Source organism: Erithacus rubecula (assembly GCF_903797595.1).
Source record: "Erithacus rubecula genome assembly, chromosome: 3".
Lineage (NCBI taxonomy): Eukaryota > Metazoa > Chordata > Aves > Passeriformes > Muscicapidae > Erithacus > Erithacus rubecula.
The window spans coordinates 103,586,993-103,601,168 of record NC_136689.1 but is presented as its reverse complement, the minus strand read 5'-3'; the positions used below and the strand labels follow the sequence as shown (position 1 = coordinate 103,601,168).

Genomic DNA, 14,176 nt, shown 5'->3' with positions numbered 1-14,176 from the left:
TTTTTTTTAAGTGAGACTGCTAGTTATTTGTTGTCTTTGGGTTTTACCATTATAGACTGGGCAATATGTGTGAAGTGGTTTGAATTAATGCATTACAAAAATCTGTTGTTTAAAAAAGTTTAGCTCCTTGTCACAGCTTTCTCCTCATGTTTTTGATACTGGACTAACTTTTTTCTGAAGTGGTACTACAGAGGAGGCACAGAGGCTGGTCTTTGTTAAATGTTACATCAGTCTAACCTGCAATCTCATATAATGAAATGGTGTAATCATCGTTTTCATTGCTGTGTGGTGTCAGTAGGGTGCTCTTTAACTGTCTGTTTTCATTACTGAAATTTGCATTTCTCCAAGTACAGCCTTAATCAGATTTTGTGAGTTGGTAAAACATGGACAGTACTTGATCCCTCCTGGTCTCTTCCTGTGGTTCATAGAAACCTGGTGTAACTTGGTATGAAAGATTTTTTTTGTTACAGACTGTTAGAGAGAGTTCAATGTCAGGCAGAGCCTGTGTTCTGTGGGTCTTCTGCATTTGCCTGTTGTGTAATTGCCTGTCTGGTTCACGGGGTTTGCCTTTACAGGCTAAATAAAATTGTTGATTTTGATAACAGCTTAGTGGTTTGTTGATGGAATATTACAGCAACTATGTGTGTATTGAAACTATGCTCTAAGGAGATCACAAACATTAAATAATTTTTCTGTGACTTACCAAGGTTTCACCATCAGGTTTTCACCCACACCTTTTTTGAGGATATTTTTTAAAACAAAAAATCGTAAAAGTGTTTCAGTTATCTTAGTGTATGTGTAAACTAATACCTGTGGTTTTAAGAAAAATCATCTAAAAAGCAACCTTATTTAGGCTGACTTCTCTTTTGTAGTTTGGTTACTGGATTGTTCACCTACATTAGCATAGGTCCAGAAACAGCAAACCCTTATCAGAGCAGTGGATATACAGAGCCTTTTTTGGTCCATTTTTAAAGGTTAGGTTTTCCACGGTTTTTTGTAAAAGTTTAATCACAAATCATTTTTGCATATTTGACACTTTTGCTGCTTCTCCTTTTGCAGGTCCAATGATGCACCAGCAACCTCCCTCCCAGCAATACAACATGCCACAGGCAGGTGGCCAGCATTACCAGGGGCAACAGCCACCCATGGGAATGATGGGCCAAGTTAACCAAGGAAATCACATGATGGGGCAGAGACAGATTCCTCCCTACAGGCCACCACAGCAAGGTAGGAATTCACTTCAGTATTTTTGCACTGATTTTAAATAACCACATTTAAAACCATTTTACATCACTTCCTTGCTTACACCAAATTTCTATCGAGTCATTTGGTGACAGACTTTGTTTGCACACTCTTTTTTTTTACCCTTTTTAAGGGTGGTTCTTGCAGCAAGAGATTATTGCTATCACCATGAAGTGTGAAGACAAGTTTGATTTCTTTTTCTTTTGATTTCTTTCTGAGATTATGCATTCTGAAATTATGCATCTCAGATATGCTGATGCAGAGTTTTGTTTTGATATTTAAATGATAGGTACAGAAAAGGAACACAATACCTACTTGGTTCTGAACTCATTCAATTATAAAAAAGGAACTATGTTCCACGATACTGGTTCTCTTTTTTCTTTTTAGTCCTTTCCAACACGGAATAATTTTATTTTTAACACCCTAGTCTGTTATAAACATATTCCTAAAATGAGCTCAAAACTGAATTTTGATATATATATATAGTCTCAGTCTAATGCAGCCAAACAACTGTGTGTTTGTATATGTAGATAGATACATTTACTTATTTTTTTAAATAAACCAGATTACATACGTTGTCTGTAATGCAACAATATGGGTGGGGAATACATTTGAGAAATATTTCTCATACTAAAATCAGAAATTAGCAGGCTTTATAACAGAGAAAACAAGTTATTTACGTATTGACTGGTTGTGGTTTTTCAGGCCCACCACAGCAGTACTCAGGCCAGGAAGACTATTATGGGGACCAATACAGTCATGGTGGACAAGGTCCTCCAGAAGGCATGAACCAGCAATATTACCCTGATGGTAATCTCTCATAAATGTTAACTTTGCCATTTTCTATACCTGCCCAATACTTATGTAGTCATATGCCCAAAATTAGGAGATGAGGCAAGAATAGTAATTGGATATCATACCTCACATTTACAAAACCTTCCAAATTCAGAATTGTTACTACAGTTTAAGTTACTATGACTAGTTAAATTTACAACTTAAAACATGTAATTTGTATAATTCCCATTTGAAACTCTTAACAGCAGTTTTAGTATTTCAAAATAATGGAAATAATTGATTTCTCTCAAAGAATTGAGAGTTCCTTAGCATATCTAATATAATTGAGATGAATTTAAACAGTGATAACTTTGTTATCAATAAGAGAGGGGGCGATATCCTTTTATTAAGAATTTTACTGAACTGAAAAAACTTGCTAAAAAGATGTGGGCTTTTTCTGTAAATACTCTACTTTTTTAACTTAGTGTTTCGTTTACATGTAAGTCGCACAAATGTGTTATTGCTGATGTGGTATGGGCCTTCAGTTTAACATTTTTATAGGAATAAAGTGGTCCCTGCCCTGAGGATATTGGAAATGTGAATCCTCTTCAGATGTCTCCTCAATGCTTTTAAGACAAGACTGAAACTTTGAATTTCAAAAATCTGTCCTCCTACCTTTTGTAATATGGAGTGCTGAAGACTATTGAATTGTATTACAAGTTAGCAAGTTGAAATGAACTTGTTTTCAGGCTGAGCCGAGACTGAGAGAACAAAGATGCCGACTCCTGACTACTGTGATAACCATGTGTGCAACTTAATGGTATCTTATAAAGCTCAAGAAATGTGGTAGATGTTAATGCCTAAAAAATGTATACAAAGCAAAGCTGTGTAATTGCCAAAGCAGCTACTCATAACAATTAAAGGGATGCAAGTCAGTTATTTGAATTTAATTTCCATCAAATTGATTTTAAGATACATCAAGCCACATCTGTATAAGCTTAAATATGTTAGTTTCTGGAGGTGTGTGTGCAGCACTAATTTACAAGTTGCGTTAACTGGTAATTATTCAGCTTTAATATTGGAACATTTATGTACACACATGAATGCTAAATTGTAAATTTGCTCTAGTAAGGGCAGTTTTGTAACTATCAAGAGCTCTGTGACAGCATGGATTACTTCTAAGATCTATTCCTTCTAAGGAGTCACCTTTATCATTACCTCATTATTACTCTTATGTATAATACAAGGAGCATATTTTCAGACTTGTTTTGACGGTTATGTATGCATGTAAGATTCAGTCAGTGATGTATTGTACAATTGCAGACCTAATAGCAAAACCACTGAGTTTCAGAACTATTTCCTCCTTTCCTTATTGTATCTAGAATTTTTATTACAAGTTTGTATTATTTAATTTCGAATGTAAACAAAGTTTTGGCACGTATTCTCGACCAAGCTATCAAATAAGATATATTTTGATCATCTGTAAGACAAAATGTATGTGTACTAAAACCAACAACAGGTGGGGTGCTTACTGCATGTATTGGTTTCTTAATCAGAAGATGCCTGTAGTCTCTGAATAGAAAGGTTTGTTTGTAATGAATCTGCTCAGGACTGGAATGTAAGAGGAAAAGTTTTCTTAGCACTTTCAGTAGGAATTCTGTTTATAGGGAAAACATTGAGAGTGTTCTATTTCTGTCATTCAAAAACAGAATTTACTGTAGATGATGGTTCATAACTTCATTGAGCTTTATTTGTTATATTTCACACTGCTTTTAGCATATGCTTTTGAATTGGAGATCAGCAGAACAGGTGTTAGACAAAGTATGATAATTGCTTTCTTTGTTCATTCTAATTTAATTCAGGTTATTTACATGTGAAAGGCCTAAATGCTTTCATTTTTTTTTTTTTGAGTGAAAGATGAAGTACTTCCCCCCCCACTCCCCCAACAAGGATTATCGGAAGGTTAAGACCATCCCTTGCTGTGATGTTTCTAGAGCTACTGCATTAAGTTTTTTTTTTTTTCCCCTGTCACATGTTAATTCAATATAAAAGGAAATCATATTAATTAGTCTTTGGCTAATACAATTGAAAATTCTTTTTCATGTATATCCAGTTGAATTTTTTTTTTCATTTTTCTGAGAAATGAAATATTTTTAGGGTTTTCACTCAGAGGCCATTAACGTTTCTTCCTGTCTCTTGTCGAATTGATGTAGGTCATAATGATTACGGTTATCAGCAACCGTCGTATCCTGAACAAGGCTACGATAGGCCTTATGAGGATTCCTCACAACATTACTACGAAGGAGGTATCTATATACCTTCACACACATACGCACATACATCCCCTTTCCTCCCCCACCCTCAACGGGAACAGACACTCTCGCACAACACAACTTATACCCATGCAAAGCTCTTGTAGAATACTAGTTGCTGGCTGTCTTGGAAATGGCAGGGAACCTGAAGCCTTCAGAATAATTTCTTGCAAACACCTAAAATATATAACCACAATTTGCCATTCTAACAACAGTAAAATGACTAAAACACTCTAGAGATTTTTTTTTTTTTTACCTCAATGGAAATTTTTATTTTAACATAAATTTGTTGGTTCAGTTGTATATCTTTTTGTGTGTGTATATATTTTGTATAATTATAGTGCCGTTAGGAAACAGCTTGCTGATCTTGTGTAGCTAGTCTGTGCTCTTGTAGCTGTCCTTAATTTTGTCTTTTTTTTTATTTTTGTTTTATTTAGCATAGTCATGATCTTATGACTGTGATGTTCCAGTAAATGTAATGCTCGTTTGGCAGAGATGCTGAAAATGCTGCAGTTCAACTTTGCAAAATTGGCTTTAACTGCAGTTTGTTTGGCCGAGTTCCTTCTGTTTGGTTTGAGTTTTCTTTGTTTTGTTCAGTTTTTGAAATCAATATTGCATTTTCATTTTGTTCTTGTGTTGTTGGCTGTGCATCTTAGAAGGAAAAAAAATGATAAAATAGGTATCTTTATGAGTTTTTGCTTTCTTGCAATGATCTTACAGGAAACTCACAATATGGTCAGCAGCAAGATGCATATCAAGGACCACCCCAACAGCAGGGTTATCCACCACAACAGCAGCAATATCCCGGCCAACAAGGCTATCCAGGACAACAGCAGGGTTATGGTAAGAACCTGAAGACACAGAGAGCTGTCACAGAAAAGACTAAGAGAGACCCTTGTTGTGTGTTACACCATCCCTGTTAGACTGTGTCCTGAGACCAGGCTTGCACAGAACAGCTCTGTGCCTTCAGTTTCACTGGGCTGATACAAGAAAACGTAGAAGTCAGCATCTTTTGGGAATTAGATCTGTTGGCAGTCTAGGAGAGTGTGGTAACACAGAAAACTGCAGGTGACTAAACAGCATTGGAATGGGTGTCTGCAATTTAGAAGGACCCAGAAAGATTCTGCTCTTTTCTGTCTTCTGTAGCTGAACGCACTTACAAAGATGACAAAGAACCCATTTCATCTGTTGATTTGCCAGATAAAACAGTCTTTGAAAAACTGGTTTAAAACTTCATTCAACATACATGAATCATTCTTTTCAAATTCTTATACTGATTAGTAGAGAAATGACTGTAAGCATTGACAGTGCAGCTTTAAAGAAACTGTGCCTTAAATTTGCACTAGTAGTCCAAACCTTCTGATACACAGCAGAAATGAGAAATCCTCTGCCACAAATCCCTGGATTCAAGGAAAAACTCCCAAAAAAGAAACTTAAAGCAGTAGAATGTAATTTTGCTGCATTAATTCTAAAAAACTTCATGTCAGCAGACCATACTGAAACTACTGCTCTTTAAGTTTTACTTGCTTGCATAGTCTATAAAGTCATATATATTTATGACAGAAGAAGGATTCTCTGAAATTCCATGAATTCCATGTATTTTAGCTTTCAGCTCTTTTGCAGGCTTCAATGCTAAAGCTTTCAGCATCATATATGTGTGGAAATGTGTGGGTAATTTGTTTGCCATGTAGATAAATGCCAGATTCACATGTAATCCAGTTATGCTGAGACAGAGTTAAGTTTTTAGAGGATCCACTGAGATTTCCCAAGTGTTCTGCTTCTGGAGGTTATGGATGAATTGTTAGTTCTAAAGTAATACTTGTACCTACATTCTGCTAAACATTATATAGGAATAGACTAAAGATCAGAGTGGAGGTCCATGTAGATGAACTTTGTAAGTAAAGAAATAGAATCTGATCTATTCTGAAAGTTTAGGTTAAGAAATACTATAAGAAAAGGGATTAGGAAATCTTTTGGAGCCACTTACTCAACATAATTTGTAAAACAGAATAACATATTTTTCAGTTTCTGTTTTTTAGCAGAAATTGTTACTGAAGTTCCATTTTTTCTGTGAAATGTGTCAATGAATATTTAGAATTCAGCTATAAAGAATTACCATTAATAAATAAACCCGTGTTCATTTGTCAGATGAACACAGCACTTCTAGGATGTCATATTCTTGCTCAATTTAATATTCATTTGTTTTCTAATTTTCAAAAATAAATCAATATCTCAGCCATTATTATCAATCTTTAAGGTTTTATTTCACTGTGGAAAGCTGAAACTGCATAGTTCAAGGGGATTTGAGGCCTGAGGAGAATGGTAATAGCTTATGGAGGTTTTCCTCTTTTCACTGTCTTATAGATTCAGAATTACTGAAGGAGGTACCAGCTGATGTCATCTTAATGTCCAATGTCTGTAGCTAAAACTAGCCCTCTGTAGCACTGAATCACAATTGCTAAAACACATCTGTTTCTTCTGAGGGGAAAAATAGTGTTGGTTTGTTTAAAAAAAAGCACTTCTGAAGAGCTGTAAATCTTCAGCTCTAAAAGTTTTTAAGGGGTGGTGTTGAAAAGGCTAACAGATCCAATGCAAAGGATTCACAGAGAGTGCCACTGAAATACAGAGTACATCTCTGCCAGTGCTGGAGGGGATGGAGATAATTTTGTTTGGAACATGGCTGCACTACCTAATGGTGGTAACGTGCAGCTTCCAATGCTAGACAGGCCAAGGCCCTGTGAATAGTGACAGAAAGTTATACTTGCAAAAGAACTGCTTTTTTTGCAGACAAAAAAGACTGGAGTCCAAATTTGGGTTTTTTCATAGCCTTTTTCTGGAAAGTTAATATTACCAAAGGAGTATGGAGTAGAGGGTGCTTTTTCCATCTCACAGTAGCTTTTACTGTTATCACATCTCACATTTTATACATATATGACTTGCTTGCCTGACACCCTGTCTGTGATTGTCTGCTGGTGTGAGATTTCACTTTCTGGCAGCATAGTACTGCTGGTCTCTTCATAAAGTCCAAATGTTAAACAAAGCTGATTATCTGGCTGCTCTTGGCATTAGAAAATTCTGGAACTGAAGCAGCATACATCAGAGGACTGCCTTCCAAATCCTGGAAAGGGCTCATGTCTGTCATTTCTTGCCTTGTTCTCTGTCCTGTGACCTTGTATGTAGAGCTACATGCATTGATATTAGATAATGAATATATGAATGAAAGTAAATGTTTCTCTGATTGGAGAACAGGCCCTGGCAGCAAAGGTGCTTTCCAGGGGGAGGGGGTGGGCCACTCAAAAGACCTAATTGCACAGTAGTGGTATTTCTTAGTCCTGGTTAGCTGTAAAATTCAGGGTTTTTCCTGTTCTCTTCTTTCCAACATATTAAGCACTTTTTTTCTTTTTTTTTTTTTTTTTTTTTTTTTCTTTTTTTTTTTTTTTTTCTATTTAATGATTCCCAGGTCCATCCCAGAGTGGTCCAGGGCCTCAGTATCCCAATTATCCACAAGGACAAGGACAGCAGTATGGGGGCTACAGACCCACACAGCCTGGGCCACCACAACCACCACAGCAGAGGCCTTATGGATATGACCAGGTATTCTTTCATTTGATGAGAAAGTTGTGATTCTTACACACTCATTTGGTAATCTCAGATTCTGGACATTTAAACTAATGTATTTTAGGACAGTCTTTCAGGTATGTACGTACAGTTCTCATGGAGTTTATTTCTTGGTGAGTTACCAAGAATCATTTGTATGGAATTGTGGTTAGTCATTCTCTCCTGAGTTTGCTAAATTTTAATGCAATTTGGCAAAGTGAGGTATTCCCAGCAGTATTTTTGGATGTTAAAAATTAAGGTGATGTGTTTCATAGCCTTACAGTGAATGACTAATATGAAAGATGAGATTTCTAAATCTCATGGTGGATCATTTTTCATTACTTCTTTGCAATATAAGTGGTTGAATTTATTTTCCACAAACACAAATCCTAATCAGAAATCTTCCTCTTCAGCTGCAAAAGCACCTCAGGCATGCAGCTGAGGTCCTTCAGCTTCAGAGCTTATGGGGAGACATGAAACCTGTTTTTGCACAGATTTTCTCTGAGCAGTACAAGGGGGCAGTGAACCTGGGAAAGAAGTGACCTGAAAACCAACTGCTTCATTCCTATCACTGCTAAGACAAGATTAAAGCAAGCAAACAATTAGCACCAAAACTTATGGCTGGAATTGTAGTGAAGGGCTCATGTAAAAAGCTGTCTTAAAATTAAAGGATCAAACAGGTTTTGTTCCTGTAGAAGGTACTGATTTGTAAAAATCTTTTTCTCTATAAATCATTCAGAAATGTCATTAAAATGTACACTATTACTTTCCTTAGTATAAATAACGTAAAGGTTACTAAATGATAAAGTGGAGGTTCTGATGTTTAAAATTCTGCTATGTCAGTAGAAGATCAGTTGGACTTTTTCTAGGAAAACTTACCTGAGGAAGTGAGAATTGCCCACAATTTTGAAGAATAGCTGGGCGGCTTTCTACAGAAATTAGAGTAGACAAGGAAGAAGGAACAAACTCTCAATGTGGTAGTTTAGAGATGCAGTTACTTTTAATTATTTAACAGATAAAGTGTTTATGCACTGAACCAGTAACTTCCTCTGAAAACAGTAAGCTGCAGGAGAATTCTTTGCTTGTGGCCAGCATAGAGTCAAGCAAACTTAATCACAATTTGCCGAGTTTTTTCCAGATTTCCTTACAGTAGAAGTGGATAACCTTCTTTGCTGATAGGCTGTGCTCCTCCAGTTTGTGCAGTCTTGAGTTCCACTGGGAAACTCAATTATAGAAGACCTCTCTTTCATTCTGGCCATTCCCTTAGGAATTGTGCTGCTTAAATTCTCATCTGGCAGCTGTTGTGAAACTCTTCTTCATGACTGATTGTTACATTATAATGGAACATAACTGACATTGCAACATAAAATTAAAATGTAAAATGCTGCCTTGTGGTAGTACTTTACATGGAATGGTGGCAGGATCAGTTTGGAGCATGTTCACTTCTAGTACAGTCTTACTGCAAGCCTTGAACCCTGTGGTGAAGGATCATGGTAATCTTATAGCATTGATGCTTTCACCCCTGCCCACCTCTGCAGTACATGAAATTCAAAAGAAGTAGAGAATATCAACAAGGGTGATAATTCTGTGTATCAGATCTTTGGAATAATTGCCACCCGTAGACTAGTTCTTGATGTTCACTGGGATGTGCTTTGGTTTTTAAATACATGTACCATTATTCTGTAATGCTTGATAGATTAATAATTTTAGATACCTCTGTGTCATGGTTATTTTTCTAAACTACTGTGAATTTAGGTCACCTTGACTTTTAGAAATAAATTTCAAAGTTTAAGTGGGAAGTAATCCCCATGTTTTGTTTTTTGATGATGTTCTGCTAATTTCACAGCAGCCTGTTGAATATAAAGGTATACTGTTTTGAGCAAATTAGGTTCCTGGCCTTAAATTCATGTCTCTGATCTTACTTCTGCATTAAAGCACATAGTATTTTTAGTGAGATGAAACTACACTAGTTACTCCTATCAGTATATAATTTACTTTTACTTGTTTCCACCTTTTACAATCACAGTTTATTTGGATGGTCTTCCAATTACAGCTTTAAATGTAGGAAAATATGCCTTGTGATCTAATTATGTATTTTGAATTTTTTTTTAGGGTCAATATGGAAATTATCAACAGTGAAAAAGTACTCACATTCCAGTAGGCAAAATTTCTTAGCAGCCATATTGTCTCCTCAGCACTGTGGACATCTTCCCGAGATGAGAACCTCCTATTCCATCTAGATTTTGGAAAAATCTTGTGGCTGTTTTATGGTATACAGTCTTTATGGGTTAATTGTTAAAGACTGTAGATTCTCAGAAACTAGTTTCACATCTCTACTCTAGATGGCAATATTGGACAGAAAATCTGTGACATAACAATTTGCAGTTAGTTGAGAACTGTATGTCAAATATACTGTTACAGACTGAGAGGTGCGAACAGCTTTGTATGTTTATGAAGGTTATGGGAATTTAATATTTTTTCCACAGATTTTTTTTTTTTTTTGTAGGGGGAAAGGGGAAATGCACACTTTTTACAGCAGCAATATTTTGTATATTATGTTTTTCATGTGGTGAATATGCAAGACAGTACACTACTCGCTGGGCAGGATAGCAAATCTACTGTTAAAAAAATGGGTAGAGGCATGGTAAATGCTTGATTGTATTAGTCTTGAAATGGTGTACAATAAAGATAACAGTGAAAAGATGGAGAGCATTCTATGTCACTGATGGGTTCACATACAAAGATTGAGAATCCCAGTTACCTAAATGGGAACATAATTAAGGACAGTGTAATATAGTCTTGTGCAAAGATGAATTTTTTAAGCTTTCCAATTTTTCTGAGTGAAGCGGTTTTGTAAAAATTGTTTCTAACATAGTTTGACAATTTTTTGCAACATTTTTTGGGTAACAAGATAAATGTTTGGGTTTTATTTCTCAAGTGTTTTGTCAGAGCTTTGCATAAGCAAGCTGTAATCCTTCTTAATAATTGCAATAACAAAGAAAATGACAAGTGTTAATTTTACTTGGCTTGAATATGCAAAGAACTTGAAAAAGAATATGGAGAACAGGACTGTATTGTATAAGTGTATTTTAACCTTTAGTTGAATAATTTGTATGTATTAAAATAGCCTAGAGGACTTTGTAAAACCTATCTAAACTTTTGTTGTGGTTTAGGAATGGTATTCCCCAATTTTAGTCTTCCCACTGACACTCCAAACCACGTGCCACTCACTTGCTCCCCACTCTCCCTCCCCTTCCCTTGTGGCAGGCTGGAGAGGAGAACCAGAGGCACAAAAGGTAAAGATCACGGCTTGAGAGAACAATTTACTGGAAACAGCAATGAAATAAGAAAATGAAAGTAGCAGCAACAATACCAGTGCCAGAGGGTGCAAGAAAGAGGCGAAGGCTTCACACACGTTGATTGCTCACCACGCAGAGCCCAGTTCCACTCCACACTGCACAGCCTGGAAGGGTCCCTGGAAAACGAGGTGTCCCCTCCTGGCTACTGCAGAAATTAACCCTGTCCTGGCCGGAACCAGGACAGCTTTCCTAATGGCAGTTGGTAACTTCAGAAGAGGGGCATTTTTGTTTGTGCCCATTTTTCTTATTAATTAGCATGAGGCCAAGGGGATATTTTACAGCATCAAGTATAACACCTCTGGTGAGGCAAATGCCAAATTTTGTTTTGTACTGCGTTAATGCTTATAGTGTTGCATGTGAGAGAGAGGCAGCACTTTGATCAATAACAAAAAAATTGGTTTTGAAACTGCCCTGCAACTGTGCATCAGATAAATAAATGGATATTCTGTTCTGCAGACATATATGCATACAAGAATCCCTGGGAACTTTTATAAATGATAAAACTTTAAATTAATCCAGGAGGAAAATAATATTTTGGGTTTTTTTCAGTTCACAATCAATGTTCAGGGAGAAAAAAAACCGTGTTCATAGTATGACATTATATATGGAAGACAAGATTTTCAATTTGTGCATCCTTTTTAAAGGGAAAACAGTTTTCTTAAAGTCAATAGAAAATACACATCAAGGTTTGAACAGATATGGCATGAGGAACATTATTATGAATTAAAAGCTGTAGGTTCTGTGCCAATTTTCCACCACTGTGTACTTCATTGCTATTTAAAACTGTACTCCATCAATTCTAACGGAAGAATAAATTATTTGTGATTTTAATTTTCTCATTTGTTTCTTTAAATTAGATCCCTATCACTCTGATGTCTCATCTGGAGACTCTGCTGTGGGTTTTGATTTTAAAGATGTTTGGCCAGAATAACCAAACCTTATTTGCAGTCTAGGACTTTATCAAAATTCTCTTGCCATAGCCAAGTTAATTAGAATTAACTGTTCAGTAATCAGCATGTTGTGTAGGTTGTTTGTTAAGAAATTCTTCCTCTGAAAATGAAGGTCCATGAGGCTGTAATCAAGATGACTGAATTAGATAAATGAGTTGACGAGGCAAAAATGTGTTGAACCCAACCTGGTGTAGATATGTTATCTCATTTGAAATAGGCTCAACTGACATTAAGAAATAATTTGTCTTGCCAACCCATCTTCTGTTGTCTTATTCTCCTTTTTAATGGAAACTAAAATTGCAGTTTTAATAAGCAGAATTTCCTCCAGGGTTTCCCTCCTAGAGACTACTGCATTTGCAAGGTTTAATTGTTTTATAACAGTCCTGTTTCGTAAAACTTTTTAATTGGTGGTGACAAAAATTACCTTATTCCTCTGATACTATGCCAAAAGAACAACTTGAGATAGCTCCATGCAGAAGTATTTCTACTAAAACTATATATTAAAAAGGAACTTGCATTCCCTAAACAAAAGAAGAAGCAGGGGTGCATGACAGGTCCAGGAGGAAATGGCAAGATACAAGGTTCATTTTAGTAAGTCTTCCTTATTAAATAAAATCCAGCCAACAGAAAACTAGTAAAAAAGGTGTTGCAACTGGCATTTTACATTCAGAATATAAAAAATAAGAGGGGGACTGACACACCAAGTCAAATACAGGAGCAGAAATGATAAAAATGTTAGGAGAGTAAAGAGGAGGGGTTAATGCATTCAATGACTTTGAGTTATAGGGTTATGATTTTTGCCGTTGTATTTTTCTCTATTCAGACTTTTATTTCCTTTTCTGCTCTGTGAATGACTTGCTGAAGGGAGAAACTGGCTCCGTGTTTCAGCTGAAATTGACTTCACAATGTTGGCCATAAGGAAGCAAATGTGCTGCTTTATAGGCAGGGTAAATGTATCATTTTGCAAAAGACACACTTCCATTTTCATACCTAAATTACTGTAAAATGTGCAAAGTAATTAGTGTTTGGTTGGTTGGGGTTTTTTTTTAGAAAATGCACCTGATTAAAGCGGGGCAAGGACTTCAGTGCAAAAATACTGTTGTATTTCTACAGTTTTCACCACAGAGGATGCTGAAAGACTACAATGTGATAAAAAAAGTCAGACTTTAGATTCAAAAAAAGAATACTTAAATTTACAAAAGAGAAATTGTTACTTCAGCAAGTCTAGGTGGAGATCTGCCAGAAGCCCTGAAGAAGTTAAAGAAAAAAGTAGCAGGTTTTCCCTACATGAACAACAATTGCTGTATCATAAAACAGAAGCATAAGAGTGAAGTGAAGCCAAACAAAACTCCAGACAAGAGCAGATACCTGGATCAAGTAGTAAGTTAAAAAAACAACCTAAGTTAAATTATATTTTCATTAAAAAAAAAAGAAAAAGACAATAAAAGCTGACCCTCAGTCTGGTAGAATTATAGCAACAACTCAAGCACAGTTTGATGAAATTGATCTTTATATTCACAATGCATAAATTTCTCTGAGAACCTACTGTCATAAAAATAAAGAATGGAGTAAGGTTGACTGAAGCACTAGGAATGGGACAAGACAGCAAAGGGAGAAGAGGAATAAATGACAAGTGTCACAAGACATGGAGGTTGGTAGGAAACTATGCTGGAGCTCTCTAGGGATCACTGATTAGCACTTAAAAATAAATTGAAGAAAAGAATAGGTATTTTGATAGCAACATGAGGTAGAAGTGGAGCTACTTAGATTATGCAGGACTTAAAAACTAGAAATGCAATTGAATATGCAGTTCCATTTCTTAAGCAAAACTTAAGAAATTACTGATGTTTACAAATACTGTACTGGGTAAGGTAATTCCTTTTTACTTGTGCCTTTTTACTCCTTTTTACTCAGCTATTCAGCAGTCAGGAGTCAACCCCAT

General features: G+C 36.0%; 1 protein-coding gene across 3 annotated transcripts in view; it reads left to right on the top strand.

The window, feature by feature from the left end:
• The window catches only part of SS18 (SS18 subunit of BAF chromatin remodeling complex), a 43,447-nt gene extending 31,332 nt beyond the window's left edge, over nucleotides 1–12,115 (top strand). Inside the window, exons 6-11 of one of the 3 annotated variants that reach the window (XM_079302754.1) lie at nucleotides 1,060–1,227; nucleotides 1,948–2,052; nucleotides 4,230–4,322; nucleotides 5,049–5,171; nucleotides 7,789–7,922; nucleotides 10,038–12,115. In XM_079302754.1, coding sequence (XP_079158880.1) covers nucleotides 1,060–1,227; nucleotides 1,948–2,052; nucleotides 4,230–4,322; nucleotides 5,049–5,171; nucleotides 7,789–7,922; nucleotides 10,038–10,064 — 650 coding nt within the window. In that variant the 3' untranslated portion in view covers nucleotides 10,065–12,115. The remainder of the gene's footprint in view (nucleotides 1–1,059; nucleotides 1,228–1,947; nucleotides 2,053–4,229; nucleotides 4,323–5,048; nucleotides 5,172–7,788; nucleotides 7,923–10,037) is intronic. The other 2 variants (XM_079302755.1, XM_079302756.1) reach the window with 2 other exon arrangements.
• The last annotated feature ends 2,061 nt before the right edge of the window (nucleotides 12,116–14,176 follow it).